At 43.5% G+C, this 18,279-nt stretch overlaps 1 protein-coding gene across 6 annotated transcripts in view; it reads right to left on the bottom strand.

Annotated features, from left to right (window-relative positions):
* Positions 1-12,653: 12,653 nt before the first annotated feature.
* The window catches only part of CFLAR (CASP8 and FADD like apoptosis regulator), a 56,679-nt gene continuing 51,053 nt past the window's right edge, over positions 12,654-18,279 (bottom strand). For 5 of the 6 annotated variants that reach the window (XM_063644970.1, XM_063644973.1, XM_063644975.1 and 2 more), the window contains one exon: positions 16,864-18,266. In XM_063644970.1, coding sequence (XP_063501040.1) covers positions 18,128-18,266 — 139 coding nt within the window. In that variant the 3' untranslated portion in view covers positions 16,864-18,127. Of the gene's footprint in view, positions 18,267-18,279 lie in introns of all 6 variants that reach the window. The other variant, XM_055290174.2, reaches the window with a different exon arrangement.

Below are 18,279 nucleotides of genomic sequence, written 5' to 3'. Positions count from 1 at the left end.
TTGAGCTTGGGGTTTCCCCAGGTAAAGCAAAAGCTTCCTAGAAATGAACCCGTGGAAGCCACGAAGTGCTCCAGGCTTTCCTTTGGATCTCCGTTTCCTTGGTAAGTCAAAAAGGGGAGCATCTATTTTCCTAACCATCTCCTTCCCCAAACACACTTCACTTTTCAAATAAAGCCAAAAAGCTCATGAAATAGTTGTCGGCCATGTTAACCCTTTCTTATGTCCACATGCAAATAAACAAATAACTTTTTTTTTTTTTTTGAGATGGAGCCTTGCTCTGTCACCCAGGCTGGAGTGCAATGGAGAGATCTCCACTCACCGCAACCTCTGCCTCCCGTGTTCAAGCGATTCTCCTGCCTCAACCTCCCGCGTAGCTGGGATTACAGGCATGTGCCACCACGCCCGGCTAATGTTTTTTTATTTTTAGTACAGACGGGGTTTCACCATGTTGGCCAGGCTGGTCTCAAACTCCCGACCTTGTGATCCACCCTCCTTGGCCTCCCAAAGTGCTGGGATTACAGGCGTGGAGCCACCGTGCCCAGCCCACAAATAAAATTTTTAAAAGATAAAAGAAAAGTGAGGATTCACTTTCAGTCTTTGTGGGAGAAATTAAGAAATAAAAAGAAAAAGGAAAAAAAAAAGAAAAGTGGGGATGGTGAATTACAAGCCCATTTGGAGGTACCTGCAAGAGACTCAACCAATTTGTGGTAGGCAAAACTGACAGTATGTGTTCTCACAGCACATTCAAACCAGCAGGAAAGTGAGACTTTGAAGACATTATTTCTAATAATAAAAACAATACTGCACACTAATATTGCAACTACCGTGTGCCAGGGCATTTACAAATATTTACTCATTTCACCATCCCAACAACACTCTAAGATAAATACTATTACTATGGCTGCTGCTTTAACATGTGAAAACTAAGGCACAGAAAGGTTAATTAATTTGCCCAAGGTCACACAGTGAGTGGCTGGAAGAGCCAAGATTTAAACCAGCAAGTTTGGATCAAAGTCACTACACTGTAATTAAGCTAACTCAAATGTGCAGCACTCTGGAAAGAGGTACAGAGTCTTAGAAAGATGTTTTATCTATGGGGAAAAAAAAGCAAGATTTATGATGCTTTGATTAGCAAATGTATTAAAATGTCCTTTCCATGTCCTAGGCATCATTCAGAGAACTTCTGTGCTTAAGAAAGACAAGTCCTGGGGCCAGGTGTGGTGGCTCACGCCTGTAATCCCAGTACTTTGGGAGGCTGAGGCAGGTGGATCATGAGACCAGCCTCACCAACATGGTGAAACCCTGTCTCTACTACAAATACAAAAAATTAGCTGGGTGTGGTGGCGCACACCTGTAATCCCAGCTGCTCGGGAGGTTGAGGCAGGAGAATCTCTTGAAGGCAGGAGGTGGAGGTTGCGGTGAGCGGAGATCACGCCATCACACCCAGCCTGGGCTACAGAGCAAGACTCCTTCTCAAAAAAAAAAAAAGAAAAAGAAAAAGAAAGACAAGTACTGGCCGGGCACAGTGGCTCACACCTGTAATCCCAGCACTTTGGGAGGCTGAAGTGGGCAGATTGCTTGAGGTCAGGAGTTCAAGACCAGCCTGGCCATCATGGTGAAACCATATCTCAACTAAAAACATAAAATTCGCCAGGCTTGGTGGCGCATGCCTGTAATCCCAGCTACTAGGAGGCTGAGGCTGGAGAATCGCTTGAACCCGGGAGGCAGAGGTTGCAGTGAGCCAAAATCGTGCCATTGCACTCCAGCCTGGGCGACAGAGAAAGACTCTGTCTCAAAAAAAAAAAAAAACCCTTCTTGGGAAAGGGCGGCTGGAGCACAGCAGGCTGTGTTACTCACTACCCCAGTTCCAGAGAAGGTGGGGCCCTGACCCTAGAATGCTGCAGCAGAATGAGGAGGGGGCCTCAATTGACTATAAAGAGTGTAGGGACCACCTTCTTTGCCTGTTCTGTTGGGACCAGGCTAGTCATTATTTGTCCCAGCCTGGGGCTCCCCCTGTGGTTTCCAATTTGCAGTTACTTTAACTTAAAATATAAATATTATTTTCTGGAAAATAAGAAAGAAAGACAAGCCATAAGTCTTGGTCTTCTATTTAGTTGTTTTATTATAAATATTAAATTTTTTGGGCCATTTAGGGAGGCAACTTATTGAAGCTATCACTTTCTTTCACTCTGTTCATAAAGTATATTAACTCTTTCAACTTTGATTCAATAATATTAAATATTTAGAAGGCAATTCAAAGCCCTGAATTGGGCACAATTGGAAAGCAAAGTGACCTGCTTTCCATAATAACTATGACGACCAGTACTACCATTTCTAAACTTCTCTGATTTGAACTCATAACAACTCCCAGCCTGAGTTGGCATTATTATCCACATTCAATAGATGAGGAAACCCAGATTCAGAGAGGCAAGGAATCTTGCCACCATCCCAAAGCTATGAACAAGAATTCAGGGCTCAGACGTGGGTCTCTCTCACTCCAAACCCCTTGCTCTTGATCCCCGGGCTACCACTGCCCGAATCTCGTATGACGTTGTGTAGCATCTGTAACTGTGGGCAGGGGGTGGTGATGCCACAGGGGCTTTAAGAAGGGACAATCAGTCAGACATTCCTTGGAGGAGGAAGTATTTGATCTAGGCCTGGAAGGTAAAGGTAGAATAAAGACCCAGGAAGCAAAACTGTAACTTTTATCCTACTACTCCAGGGAAACATTTGAATCAGGTTACAGAGGGGAGATGGTGTGCAGTGCAGATATTTGTACTCAGCATTTTCTACTTCCTCCTACACACAGTTACTGAGGGCATGTTGATGGTGGTAGAATAAACATGTCTTATAATCTCTTTCCTGATTGGTTGCAATCTACTGAGTACACGTGAAGGGCCAAGCAAAACCTTGATGGCCTTTTGTAGAGGTGGATGTCAACGACTGCTTTAGTTCCACATTAGTAGGGGGTAGTGGTAGCAGTGGTTGGCTTTCCTTGACATACAGTCTCTGGTCCAAGCTCCTCACCCTCTGTTCGGGTAGATTTTAAAGGGTAATGACTCCTGGCTGGGCACGGTGGCTCACACCTGTCATCTCAGCACTTTGTGAGGCTGAGGTGGGTGAATCACCTGAGGTCGGGAGTTTTGAGACCAGCCTGACCAACACGGAGAAACCCCATCTCTACTAAAAATACAAAATTAGCCGGGCATGGTGGCACATGCCTGTAATCCCAGCTACTCAGGAGGCTGAGGCAGGAGAATCACTTGAACCCGAGAGGCAGAGGTTGTAGTGAGCCGAGATTGTGCCATTGCACCCCAGCCTGCATAACAAGAGCAAAACTCCATCCAAAAAAAAAAGAGTAATGACTCCTAAAGGATTGGCATAAGCCATAGGGGAGGAGGAAGGGATATACTGGCTAGAGAAGAGCTCAGAGCACTGAAACCTCCACCCCAACCTATGAGGGTCCTCAGAAGGTCTTGAAGTAGCAAGTCCTCTAGATTTGACACCCCCAACCTCCAAGACCTCCTTACCCCCACTTTGCTCCATACCTTTGTTATGGGATCTTTGGGGTGTCAATTTTCTGGCCGGAAACCTCTCTGGCTGCAGCACCTTTGCCCGAGTTCTGGCCTGTGTCCAGGAAGAATGAGGTACACAGACAAGTGAAGGGTGAACAAGACGAAGAAGAGCTTTATTTAGTGCTAGAACAGCTCAGAGGAGGCCCACAGTGGGTAGCTACTCTCTATAGGCAGGTCGTCTGTCCAGTGCTCAGTTCTCAGTGGAGAGGAGGCCCTGGAGAGGGTGGCTTCTCTCTGCTGGCAGGCTGTCTCTGCAGCTCTCAGTTGAGAAGGTAGCTCTTCTCCGCAGCCAGCCATCCCATCGTCTCCAGCTATCAGCAGAGGGTACTACTCTCTGTAGCTGGTCATCCCGCCACCTCTCTGCCCTCTTTGTCCTCTGGCCATCCTCTGCCCTGCTCTGGTGAGCCCAGGGCTTTTATGGACCTCAGAAAGGAGGAAGTGGCTGCCAGTTGGTCCACGGGCACCCAGAAGAGGCACCATGAGTCCCTACTCCAGTCCGCAGGACTGGCAGCCCTACCCCCAGCCTTCAGGCCCTCCCTGGCCTGAAGGCAGGGCCTTACTGGGGACCTGCCCCCTTCTGCCTAGGACTCTGTCTGCCTCCCATTGCCATTCAAGGCCCCAGGGCTTGGCCCCAACCCCACTTCAAGATTGGAGCAGATGCCAGGAGTGAAGAGAGGCCAGGCAGCAGGAGCAGACACCCCCAAGCCTGCAGGGATGGGGTAGGAGGGGGTCCTTCCTGGGGCCCCCAGGGTGCAGGCTGCAGAGATGCCCAGGTCCTGCACCTAGGAGGGTGGCTGCAGCCACACCCTGGTGTTGGGAACAGGCCCCCAAATCTGGCCATAAACTGACCCCAAAACTGGCCATAAACAAAATCTCTGCAGCACTGTGACATGTTCTTGATGGCCATGACGGCCATGCTGAAGGCTGCTACTTTACTGGAACGAGGGCAAGTAACACCTGGCCCACCCAGGGTGGAAAACCGCAAAAAGGCATTCCTAAACCACAAACAATAGCCTGAGTGATCTGTGCCTTAAGGACATGTTCCTCCTGCAGATAACTAGCCAGAGCCCATCCCTTTGTTTCCGCCCATCCCTTTGTTTCCCATAAGGAATACTTTTAATTAATCTATAATCTATAGAAACAATGCTTGTCACTGGCTTGCTGTCAATAAATATGTGCATAAATCTCTGTTTGGGGCTCTCAGCTCTAAAGGCTGTCAGCCCCCTGATTTCCCACTCCACACTCTATATTTCTGTATGTGTGTCTTTAATTCCTCTAGCGCCACTGGGTTACTGTCTCCACGACCAAGCTGGTCTCTGCACCCAGGAAGGCAGATCCTGCTTGCTCCTAGCCCCCTCCAAGAGCACAGGGAGGCTCAGATCCACAGCTGCAGTCTGGGTGGCTGGGTTTGGGCAGCTGCAGCAGCACCCGAGGAGCTCCCGCTCCAACTCAGAAGGTGTGGGGCAGCCACCAGCTCCATGGAGTGTGCACCCTGAGCCATGCCTCCCTGCTGCAGCCAGCATGATGGCAGCAGCCACTGCCATCACCTTTATCCACACATTCCAGACCCTCCCAGAACTGTCATATGTGGTATATGGGCGTGAAACTAAGGTCCGAAGGAGTAGACTTTTTCTGTTAAAGATCCCATCAGAGATTTCTAGATAGTCAACAGGAAAGAGATGATAGCTAGACAAGTAAAATGCAACCAGGCCCGAGCAGTGTGGTGCTGTCTCCTATAGTACCAGCTACTGAGGAGGCTGAGGTAAGAAGATCACTTGAGCTTAGGAGTTGGAGACCAGCCTGAGCAACCTAGCAAGATCCCATCTCCAAAAAAACTAAAGTGACCCATTTTGTGTTTGCTATGCTACATAATAGAAGAACAGAGCAGCTAGGAAATTCTGGGGTGGCAAAACCTCAAAGTTCCGCAAGATGGCAGTAGTTCCTAAAAGTTAAATTAGCAATAGTTTGCCTAGGGAACTAAGTGGACGTGGTTAAATTGAGTAATGTAGGCCGGGCGTGGTGGCTCATGCCTGTAATCCCAGCACTTTGGGAGGCTGATGCAGGCGGATCACCTGAGGTTAGGAGTTTGAGACCAGCCTGGCTAAATGATGAAACCCTGTCTCTACTAAAAATACAAAAAAATTAGCTGGGCATGGTGGTGGGCACCTGTAATCCCAGCTACTCAGGAGGCTGAGGCAGGAGAATCTCTTGAACCTGGGAGGTGGAGGTTGCAGTGGGCCGAGATTATGCCATTGCACTCCAGCCTGGGCAACAAGAGTGAAACTCTGTCTCAAAAAAAAAAAGAAAAAGAAAAATTGAATAATGTGTACTACATATATTTATATATAATATGTATAAATATATTTAAATTTTAAAAATATAAATATATTACAAAAATATTTTTATATAACATAGATTGTATATTATATAAATTTAAAATACATATTTTTATATATCAATAAATTTAAAACGCTGTATATAAGAAACCACTATATACGTTTATATATTTGTGGGGTTTTCTTGAGACAGGGTCTTGCTCCGTTGCACAGGCTGGAGTGCAGTGGCAAGATCATAGTTCACTGCAACCTCAACCTCCAGGGCTCAAGTGATCCTCCCACCTCAGCCTCCAGAGTAGGTGGAACTAAAGGCATGTCCCACTAAGCCCAGCAAATTTTTAAAAATGTTTTTGTAGAAACTGGCTCTCACTTCATTGCCCAGCCTGATCTCAAGCTCCTGGGCTCAAGCAATCTTCCTATCTCAACCTCCCAAAGTGCTGGGATTACAGGCATGAGCCACGGCACTCGGTCTGAGTAAAATAGTTTTAATGCTGCTGAAAAAAGATAAAAAAGATAAACGCAGAAAGGCCTTTCACTTCGAGGTTAGTTTGTTGTTTCTAGGACAAAAAACAGCAAGAAACTGCTAGCATTTGACATAATTTTTCAGAAGGAAGCATATGACTTAGCCACATCTATAAAAATTCACCATGAGGCAAGTGACAAGAAATGTCACCATATCAAAGTATACAAAGAAGGGGTTTGTTACAGTGGGTACAGTCAGGTCTGAGCAAGGCAGGAGAGGGCTCCCCTGACACACACCAAGAGTGTTGGGCAACCATCAGGTGATGGTCAGGTGGTTGTTAAATGTTTCTGTAAAGTAATAATTGGTCACAGGTGGTGCCAGGGACAGACAGACCCCTAATAGAAAACACCTGAAACTGATCATCAGCTTCCCAAAAAGATCTCAGGAGTGGGGAGAAGTAACGCAAGATCCTGGCAGTATGCGAGCATATAAAACCCCAAGTCAAGAGGGCAAGCCCTGCACTTGGTTTCTCAGGTCACCTGCTTGGCCCTCTTCCAAGTTATACTTTCCTTCTTTTCTTTCCTTTCCTTACTGTTCTAAAGTTTAATACACTTTCTCGGCTCACTGCAACCTCCGCCCTCCAGGTTCAAGTGATTTGCCTGCCTCAGCCTCCTGAGTAGCTGGGACTACAGGCGTGTACCACCATGCCCAGCTAATTTTTGTATTTTTAGTAGAGACGAGGTTTCATCATCATGATGGCCAGGCTGATCTCAAATTCCTGACCTCAAGTAATCCACCCGCCTCAGCCTCCCAAAATGCTGGGATTACAGGCATGAGCCACTGTGCCCAGCCTAAAGCGTAATAAACTTTCACTCCTGCTCTGAAACTTGCCTCGGTCCCTCCTTCTGCCTTATGACCCTCAGTCAAATTCTTTCTTCTGAGGAGGAAAGAATTGAGGTTGCTGCAGATTTGCCACCAGTAACTTGGATACCTTCCACCAGTAACAACTTCCATTAAGATGGCAATACACCTCAAATTTATTTTTATTTTGAGACAGGGTCTCACTCTGTTCCCCCAGCTGGAGTACAGTGGCATGATCTCAGTTCACTGAAACCTCCACCTCCCGGGCCCAAGTGATCCTCCCACCTCAGCCTTCCGAGTAGCTGGTACTACAGGCACATACTACCATACCCAGCTAATTTTTGTATTTTTAGTAGAGACAGGGTTTTGCTGTGTTGCCCAAGGTGGCCTCAAATTCCTTGGCTCAAGTGATCCACCATCCTCAGCCTCCCAAAGTGCTGAGATTACAGGCATGAGCCACTGCGCCCAGCCAAACTTATCTTTATATGTTTGGCAAAAGTACCCCAAGGTTGAGGCTCAGCCCAGGAGGCCAAGTGGGTTCAGGAAAGAATTCAAGAGCATGCTGACAGAATAAAGTGAAAGCAAGTTCATTAAGAAAGTAAAGGAATAAAAGAATGGTTACCCCATAGGGAGAGTAGCCCTGATGAGCTGCTGACTGGCTATATTTGTGGTTGCTTCTTGACTATATGCTAAACAAGAGGTGGCTTATTCATGAGTTTTCCAGGAAAGAGGTAGGGAGGTCTGGACCTTTTAGACCATACAGGGTAACTTCTGAAAGTTGCTATGGCATTTGTAAACTATCATGGTGCTGTAGGAGTTTCTTTTAGCGTGCTAATGTATTATAATTACCATAGAATGGGCAGCAAAGGTAACCAGAGTTCTCTTCTGTCACCATGATGGTTTTGGCTGGTTTGGGTTGGCCTTTCTACCACATCCTGTCTTATCAGCAGGGTCTTGTGTCTTTTTTTTTTTTTTTTGAGACGGAATCTTGCTCTGTCGCCTAGGCTGGAGTGCAGTGGCGCAATCTTGGCTCACTGCAAGCTCCGCCTCCCGGGTTCATGCCATTCTCCTGCCTCAGCCTCTCCGAGTAGCTGGGAGTACAGGCGCCCGCCACCATGCCTGGCTAATTTTTTTTGTATTTTTAGTAGAGACGGGGTTTCACCGTGGTCTCGATCTCCTGACCTCGTGATCCGCCCGCCTCGGCCTCCCAAAGTGCTGGGATTACAAGCGTGAGCCACCGCGCCCGGCAGGGTCTTGTGTCTTACGTCTTGGGAAACTAGTCCTGCCAAACTCCTCTCATTCAGTGTAATCACTATCAAAATTCCAGAGGCCCTTTTTACATAAATTTGCAAGCAAATCCTACAGTTATATGAAAATTTAGGGAAAGGTAAACCCAATACAGCCCTAACAATTTTGAAAAAGAATAGGCCAGGTGCAGTGGCTCACCCCTCAGCACTTTGGGAGGCGGAGGTGGGAGGATTGTTTGAGGCCAGGAGTTTGAGAGGAGCCTGGGCAACATAGCAAGACCTCATCTCTACAAAAAAAAAAAAAAAAAAAAAGAAGAACAGCAACAAAGAGTACTACATTTCTGGATTCCAAAACTTACTACGAAGTTACAATAATCAAGACAGTGTGGTACTAGCATAGGATAGAGCAACAGCATTGAGTCCAGAAATAAACCCTTATAGTTAGTTGATTTGTGATAAGTATAAAATAATTCTATAGGGAAAAAATAGTATTTTCAATAAGTAATGCTGAGACAAGTGAACATTTATGTGCAAAAGAATGAAGCTGGACCCTTATCTCACACTGCATACACAAAAATAACTCAAAATGGGTCAAAGAGCTAAAAATCATAAAACTTTAGAAGAAAACATAGGTGTAACACCTCATAGGCAATTGATTTAGACGATGGTTTTTTTAGGTATCACACCAAAAGCATAAGCAATAACATAAAAAACAGAAATCAAGTGAACTTCATCAAAATGTAAAACTTGTACTGTAAAGGATAGTATCCAGAAAGTGAGAAGACAATCCATGGAATCGGAGAATATATTCACAAAGATTGTACCTGAAAGAAATTAGTATCCAGAATATTAAAAAGAATGCTTACAACTCAACAATAAAAAGACAACCCACTGGGTGTGGTGACTCACACCTGTAATCCTAGCACTTTGGGACGCCAAGGCAGGCAGATCACCTGAGGTCAGGAGTTCAAGACCAGCCTGGCCAACATGGCGAAACCCTGTCTCTACTAAAAATACAAAAATTAGCCAGGCATGATGGTGGGTTCCTGTAATTCCAGCTGCTAGGGAGGCCGAGGCAGGAGAATCGCTTGAACTCAGGAGGTGGAGGTTGCAGTGAGCCGAGACTGTACCACTGCACTCCAACCTAGGCGACAGAGCGAGATTCCATCTCAGGAAAAAAAAATAAAATAAAATAAATAACCCAATTTTAAAATGAGAAAGGATTTGAGGCCGGGCACAGTAGCTAATGTCTGTAATCCCAGCACTTTGGGAGGCTGAGGCAGGTGGATCACGAGGTCAGGAGATCAAGACCATCCTGGCTAACATTGTGAAACCCCGTCTCTACTAAAAATACAAAAAATTAGACGGGCGTGGTGGTGGGTGCCTGTAGTCCCAGCTACTCGGGAGGCTGAGGCAGGAGAATGGCATGAACCTGGGAGGCGGAGCTTGCAGTGAGCCGAGATTGCGCCACTGCACTCCAGCCTGGGCCACAGAGCAAGACTCCGTCTTAAAAAAAAAAATACAAAAATTAGCTGGGCATGGTGACAGGCTCCTGTAATCCCAGCTACTCCCAACTACTAGGGAGGTTGAGGCGGGAGAATGGCTTGAACTCAGAAGGCAGAGGTTATAGTGAATCAAGATAATGCCACTGCACTCCACCCTGGGCGAGAGTGAGACTCCATCTCAAAAACAAAAAAAAAACTCATACACTGCTGGTGGGAATATAAAATGATGCCATTACTTTGAAAAGCAGTTTGGCAGTTCCTCAAAAGGCTAAATATAGTTACTATATGATGAACACTCTCACTTCTAAGGTATATGCCCAGAAGAACTGAAAACATATATCCATATAAAAATTCATATACAAATATTCATAGCAACATCATCCATAACAACAAAAAAGTAGAAACAATCTAAATTTCGATCAACTGATGAATAAACAAAATGTGGTATATCCACACAATAGAGTATTATTCAGCCATAAAATGAAGTACTGGTACTCTCTATAGCATAGATGAACCTTGAAAACATGCTAAGTTGCCGGGCACGGTGGCTCACACTTGTAATCCCAGCACTTTGGGAGGCCGAGGCGGGTGGATCACGAGGTCAGGAGATCAAGACCACGGTGAAACCCCGTCTCCACTAAAAATACAAAAAAATTAGCCGGGCGTGGTGGCAGGCGCCTGTACTCCCAGCTACTCGGAGAGGCTGAGGCAGGAGAATGGCATGAACCCGGGAGGAGGAGCTTGCAGTGAGCCGAGATCGCGCCACTGCACTCCAGCCTGGGTGACAGAGCAAGACTCCGTCTCAAAAAAAAACAAAAAACAAAAAACAAAAAAAAACATGCTAAGTGAAGGAAGTCAGACACGAAAGGCCACATGTTTATTTTTATAAAATATCCAGAACAGGCAAATCATAGAGGCAGAAAATGGATTATTTGTTTCTAGAGGCTGGGGGAAGAGGAGGATTAGAGTGGCAGCTCACTGGTACGGAGTTTCTTTCTAGGTAGATGGAAATGTTTTGGAATTAGATAGTGGTGATGACTGCACAACTCTGTAAATATACTAAAATCCACTGCATCATATAAAGGGGCAAATTTTATGGCTTGTGAATTACGTTTCAATAAAAAGAAGACGAGGAAACCTAGGATATGTCACAATCCCATGCCACAAACTACTTACACTTCCAATATAAAAACTATATCAACAATAGTTTACATCATGTTCAGTACATTGCTTGCTAAAGTAAGGTCATGAATATATCAAAATATGTTATAAAAGTTAAAATTTAGGAGATCCATCATTTCTTTTCAGTCCATCACTGATTCATTCAATATATATTTATGTGTATGCCAGGCTCTTCATCAGGTAAAGTGTTTAGGAGAGATATAAAGATAAAACTGATGAGAATTCTGCACTTGAGCTACAGCATACTCTCCAAGAATTACAGCATGAGATATAAAATGAAAAGAAGCCTTGGAGGAGATTCACATGAAATAGTACTGTTCAGGAGAGGGGGCAATAATTCCAACGGAAGAGATAACTGACTTCATGGAGGATAGAAGGAGACAGTATTTGAACTGCCCTTGAAGTATGGTTATATTTTGGGGATGTGGAGATGTGGGGTAGGGTGATATGCTGGGATTCCAGATGGTCCAGAAATATACAATCACCAGAACTAAAGATCCAGAGGTAAGAGCTATGAGCTGTTGAATTCGGCTGAGCTAACAGTGTTTGGAGTGGGATCTTGAAGAAGCTGAAAATGAAGATACCAACTAGACAGTTACAGAAAGACTTCCAATGTTTGACTGAACTGCAATTTTATTGTGTATGCATTGAAGAATCTTTTTCGTATTCTCTAAAGATTTTTAAAATATTTTATTGTAAGTTCTGGATACAAGTGCAGGATGTGCGGGTTACATAGGTAAACGTGTCCCATGGTGGTTTGCTGCACCTATCAACCCATCACCTAGGTATTAAGCCCCACATGCATTAGCTAGTTATCCTGATGCTCTCCCTCCTACGGCCCCTGCATCAGGCCCCCGTGTGTGATCTCATCCCTGTGTCTGTGTGTTCTCATTGTTCAGCTTCCGCTTACAAGTGAGAACATGTGGTGTTTGGTTTCCTTCTCTTGTGTTAGTTTGCTGAGGATAATGGCTTCCAGCTTCATCCATGTCCCTGCAAAGGACATTATCTCATTCCTTTTTAAAAAAAAAAAAAATTATTTCCATAGGTTTTTGGGTAACAGGTGATATTTGGTTACATGCGTAAGTAATTAAGTGGTTATTTGTGAGATTCTGGTGCACCCATCACCTGAGCAGTATACACTGAACCCAATTTGTATTCTTTTATCCTTCACCCCCCTCCCACCCTTTCCCCTGAGTCCCCAAAGTCCATTGTATCCTTCTTATGCCTTTGCATCCTCATAGCTTATCTCCCACTTATGAGTGAGAACATACAATGTTTGGTTTTCCATTCCTGAGTTACTTCCTTTAGAGTAATAGTCTCCAGGTTGCTGTGAATGTCATTAATTCATTCCTTTTTATGGCTGAGTAGTGTTTAGGTGAGGTTATTTTAAGTAACTAATATTGAGTAAAGATTCATCCATAGTGGCAAAGCCACATAACTTCTAAGTATCTTAAACTATATCTAAATGGTACCAAAACATGCAGTCAATTCCAAAAGCTCAGCTAATGATATTTCGTAATATAGGAAAATATTCACAACATATTTTTGTGTAAAAAAAAGCAGACTTCAAAATGGAATATGCATTATGATTCCAATCATGTAAAAGCTATACATGAACACATACAAAGATTAACAGATATAAACAAACGGATGAATGAATGGAGAGACAGATGATAGACAGATTGAGTGGTAGTGGAGAATAACAGATTTTTAAAAAATTTGTGCCTTTCTATATTTTCAAAACCATCTAAATAAGTATTACCTTTGGAGTTAGAAAAGGATATGTATTTTAAATCCATAATTCAACTACTTATCTATATGATGCCAAACTGGATTGAGCTGAATTATCAGCAAGTGAATAAAATGGTTCCTTCATCCTTGGAGAAACATCCGTTTATGACATTCTTTGAATTCCTCTTCTGTTAGAATTCTTTATGAATTTAAAATAGAAACATGGCCAGACTCAAGATTTCAATACAAAGATTACTTTTTCGTGTTCAGTAATAACCAATTAAAAGAATTAAATGAAAAATCTGATTCACTGTATCACCAAAAGCTGTTAACAGCTGCACTGCACAGTATTCCATGTGTATATGTACCACATTTTCTTTATCCAGTCTATCTTTGATGGGCATTTGCTATTGTGTCTTTGCTATTGTGAAGAGTGCTGCAATGAACAAAAATGTGCATGTATCTTTATAAGAAAATGGTTTATATTCCTTTGGGCATATACCCAGTAATGGGATTGCTGGGACAAATAGTATTTCTAGTTCTAGATCTTTGAGGAATTGCCACACATGCTTCCACAACGGTTGAACTGATTTACATTCCCACCAACAACGTAAAAGTGTCCCTACTTCTCCACAGCCTCGCCAGCATCTGTTGTTCTTTGACTTTTTAATAATCACCATTCTGACCGGCATGAGATGGTATCTCATTGTGGTTTTCATTTGCATTTCTCTAATGATCAGTAATGTTGAGCTTTTTTTTATGTTTGTTGGCCACATAAATGTCTTCTTTTGAGAAGTGCCTGTTAATGTCCTTTGTCCACTTTTTGATGGAGTTGTTTTTTTCCTTGTCAATTTGTTTTAAGTTCCTTGTAGGTTCTGGATATTAGACCTTTGTCAGATGGATAGATTGCAAAAATTTTCTCCCATTCTGTAGGTTGCCTGTTTACTCTAATGATAGTTTCTTTTGCTGTGCAGGAGCTCTTTAGTTTAATTAGATCCCATTTGTAATTTTTGCTTTGGTTGCAATTGCTTTTGATGTTTTTGTTATGAAAACTTTGCTTGTGCCTATGTCTTGAATGGTGTTAACTAGATTTTCTTCTAGGGTTTTTATAGTTTTAGGTTTTACATTAAGTCTTTAATCTTGAGTTAATTTTTGTATAAGGCGTAAGGAAGCGGTCAGTTTCAATTTTCTGCATATGGCTAGCCAGTTTTTCCAGCACCATTTATTAAATAGGGAATCTTTTCCCCATTGCTTGTTTTTGTCAGGTTTGTCGACGATCAGATGGCTGTAGATGTGTGGTCTTTCTCTGGTCTCTATTCTGTTCCATTGGTCTATGTGTCTGTTTTTGTACCAGTAGCATGTTGTTTTGGCTACTGTAGCCTTGCAGTATACTTTGAAGTTGGGTAGTGTGATGCTTCCAGCTTTGTTCTTTTTGCTTATTGTTGTCTTGGTTATACACGCTTTTTGGTTCCATTTGAATTTTAAAGTAGTTATTTTCTAATTCTGTGAAGAATGTCAATGGTAGTTTAATGGGAATAGCAATGAACCTATAAATTACTTTGGGTAGTATGGCCATTTTCATGATATTGATTCTTCCTATCCATGAGAATGTTTTCTCATTTGTTTGTGTCCTCTCTTATTTCCTTGGGCAGTGGTTTGTAGTTCTCCTTGAAGAGGTCCTTCACATCTCTTATTAGCTGTATTCCTAGGTATTTTATTCCTTGTAGCAACCATGAATGGGAGTTCACTCATGATTTGGCACTCTGCTTGTGTATTGTTGGTGTATAGAATGCTTGTGATTTTTGCACATTGATTTTGTATCCTGAGACTTTGCTGAAGTTGCTTATCAGTTTAAGGAGCTTTTGGGCTGAGATAATGGAGTTTTCTAGATATAGTACCATGTCATCTGCAAACAGACAGTTTTACTTCCTCTCTTCCTATTTGAACACCCTTTATTTCTTTCTCTTGCCTGATTGCCCTGGCCAGAACTTCCAGCACTATGTTGAATAGGAGTGGTGAGAGAGGGCATCCTTGTCTTGTGCCAGTTTTCAAGGGGAATGCTTTCAGCTTTTGCCCATTCAATATATTGGCTGTGGGCTTGTCATAAATGGTTCTTATTATTTTGAGATATTTTCCATCAATACCTAGTTTATTGAGAGCTTTTAACATGAAGCAATGTTGAATTTTATTGAAGGCAAGCAATGTTGAATTTTATTGAAAGCCTTTTCTGTATCTATTGAGATAATCATGTGGTTTTTGTCTTTAGTTCTGTTTATGTGATGCATTATGTTTCTTGATTTGCGTATGTTGAACCAGCCTTGCATCCCAGGGATGAAGCCAACATTCCAAACATTTTATTTATTTATTTATTTTTTTGAGACAGTCTTGCACTGTCGCCCAGGCTGGAGTGCAGTGGCAAGATCTCAGCTCACTGCAAGCTCCACCTCCCAGGTTGAGCCATTCTCCTGCCTCAGCCTCCCGAGTAGCTGGGACTACAGGCGCCTGCCAAAACGCCTGGCTAATTTTTTGTATTTTTAGTAGAGATGGGGTTTCACATGTTAGCCAGGATGGTCTTGATCTCCTCACCTCGTGATCCACCCGCCTTGGCCTCCCAAAGTGCTGGGATTACAGGCATGAGCCAACGTGCCCAGCCTCCAAACATTTTAATCTCGTAACAATGCATCACTTGGGTTAACTAGGTTTAGATAAATATAAACTCTCAATTTTTTTCCCCTCACATAAAAGTCCAGAGGTAGGTAATTGGGGCTGACACAGTGATTCCACAGTGATTCTGCTCCTTCATGCCCTCATCCAACAAGGCTTCTTGCTGCTCACTACCCAGTTACCCCTAAGTGTGGCCCTTATCTTCATGGTTCAAGATGGCAGCTAGAGCTGCTAGGTAGTTAAGATCCCTCTCACACACTTTCCTTTTGTCATAATTAACATAGGGCTTTAGCTCATGAGGCCAAGCATACACATTACTTCCCACTGGTACCCCTATGCAATATTAAATGCAAAGATACCCTCAGGAGTCCTGTGCTCAAAACAAGTACAAAATAACTTTTTGTTGTTGTTTGTGGTGCTGGTGGTTTATTTATTCTGAGACAGGGTCTCACTCTGTCTCCCATGCTGAAGTGCAGTGGTGTGATCACAGCTCATCACAACCTTGACCTCTCTGGGCTCGGGGATCTATCTGCCCACTTCAGCCTCCCAAGCAGCTGGGACTACAGGAACATGCCACCACGCCCAGCTAAATGCTGTATTTTTTTGTAGAGATGGAGTCTTGCTATGTTGCCCAGGCTGGTCTCGAACTCCTGGGCTCAAGTGATCCATCCACCTCAGCCTCCCAAAGTACTCAGATTATAGGTATGAGCCACTATGGCATCAAAATAACTTGGAAAGTAGGAATAATTGATTGTTGGTCCTGAAAACTGTCTCTTCCACACTTTTCAGCCTCTGTTGCATGATCATGACAAAATATACACAAATAGACATACAGATACACATCAGTTAAAACTAACCTCAAGAAATAGAAAAATAAATAAATCGTAAAATATTTAAAAAGTGGTATTCTGACACACTGCCCAGAGGTACCCTATTCAGCAATTTTAAAAATTTTTTAAAATAATAATAGGCCAGGTGCAGTGGCTCACACCTGTAATCCCAGCACTTTGGGAGGCCAAGGCTGGTGAATCACCTGAGGTCAGGAGTTCAAGACCACCCTGGCCAACATGGTGAAACCCTGTCTCTACTAAAAATACAAAAATTAGCCAGGTGTGGTGGCAGGAGCCTGTAATCCCAGCTACTCGGGAGGCTGAGGCAGGAGAATCGCTTGAACCCAGAAGGCAGAGGTTGCAATGAGCCAAGATCATGCCATTGCACTCCAGCCTGGGCGGCAGAATGAAACTCTGTCTCAATAATAATAATAATAATAATAATAATAATAATAATAAGCAACTCTAATGGTATTTCAAACAATGGTCCCCTTTTAGGTCACACTATCAAATCAGAGAAAGATATACTTGATTAGCTGTAAAATGCAATTTGAGGTCTAGGTGAACGAACAAGTAACCTCTAAATCATAAGGCTATTGTTACAAACTGAATGTTTGTATCCCCCCCAGAATTCAAAGGGGAGACAGTATCCCCAATGTGACAGTATCAGAAGGTGGGGCCTTTGGGAGGTAATTAGGTCATGAGGGTAGAGCCCTCATGAATGGGATTTGTGCCCTTGAAGAAGATACACTTGAGAGTTTGCACCCTCTTTTTCTGCCATGTGAGAACATGAAAAGACTGACATCTGGTAAGATCTGGAAGCATGCCTTACCAGACACCAGATATGCTACCACTCAGATGTTGGATTTCCCAGCCTCCAGAACTGCTCCAGAAATAACTGCTGTTTAAGTCACCTGGTCTACGGTAATTTGGTATAGTTGCCCAAATGGACTGTGATGGTTAATACTGAGTATCAACTTGATTGAATAGAAGGATGCAAAGTGTTCCTGGGTACGTCTGTGAGGGTGCTGCCAAAGGAGATTTAACATTTGAGTCAGTGGACTGGGAAAGGCAGACCATCCTCAATCTGGGTGGGCACCATCTAATCAGCTGCCAGCACTGCCAGAATAAAAGCAGGCAAAACATGGGAAGACTAGACTGATGTAGTCTTCTGGCCTCCATCTCTCTCTCATGCTGAATGCTTCCTGCCCTCAAACATTGGACTCCAAGTTCTTCAGCTTTGGGACTTGAATTGGCTTCCTTGCTTGCAGACGACCTATTGTGGGACCTAACCTTGTGATCACGTGAGTCAATACTCCTTAATAAACTCCCCTTTTTATATACATGTATCCTATTAGTTCTGTCCCTCTAGAGAACCATGACTAATACATTGACTAAGATAGTTCCTGTCCTTGTTTTTTTTTTTTAAAGAGATGGGGTCTTGCTATATTGCCCAGGTTGGTATGCAGTGGCTATTCGTAGGCACAATCATAGCATGCGATGACCCTGAACTCCTGGGTTCAAAAGATCCTCCTACCTCAGCCTGCCAAGTAAACTGGGAATACAGGTACCCATCCCCACACCCAGCTAATTTTTGTATTTTTACTAGGGACAGCGTTTACCATGTTGGCCAGGCTGATCTCAAACTCCTGACCTGAAGTGATCTGCCCTCCTTGGCCTCCCAAAGTGCTGGGATTACAGGTGTGAGCCACTACGCCCAGGCTTTTGGTTTCTTATGTGTAGGAGAGGATAAGTTTCTTTCTCAGAGTGTGCTGCAGCCAGACATAATATTTCTCCTTGGCAGAAACTCTGCTGTTCCAATCATACATGTGGCCATTGAGTTCAATGTGAAGATCCAGGAGTGGACGTTTTCTGGAGAAAACAA

The sequence above is a fragment of the Symphalangus syndactylus genome, chromosome 8 (genome assembly GCF_028878055.3).
Source record: "Symphalangus syndactylus isolate Jambi chromosome 8, NHGRI_mSymSyn1-v2.1_pri, whole genome shotgun sequence".
Classification (NCBI taxonomy): Eukaryota; Metazoa; Chordata; class Mammalia; order Primates; family Hylobatidae; genus Symphalangus; species Symphalangus syndactylus.
The sequence above is the reverse complement of the archived record's forward strand: the minus strand, read 5'-3'. Positions and strand labels throughout refer to the sequence as shown.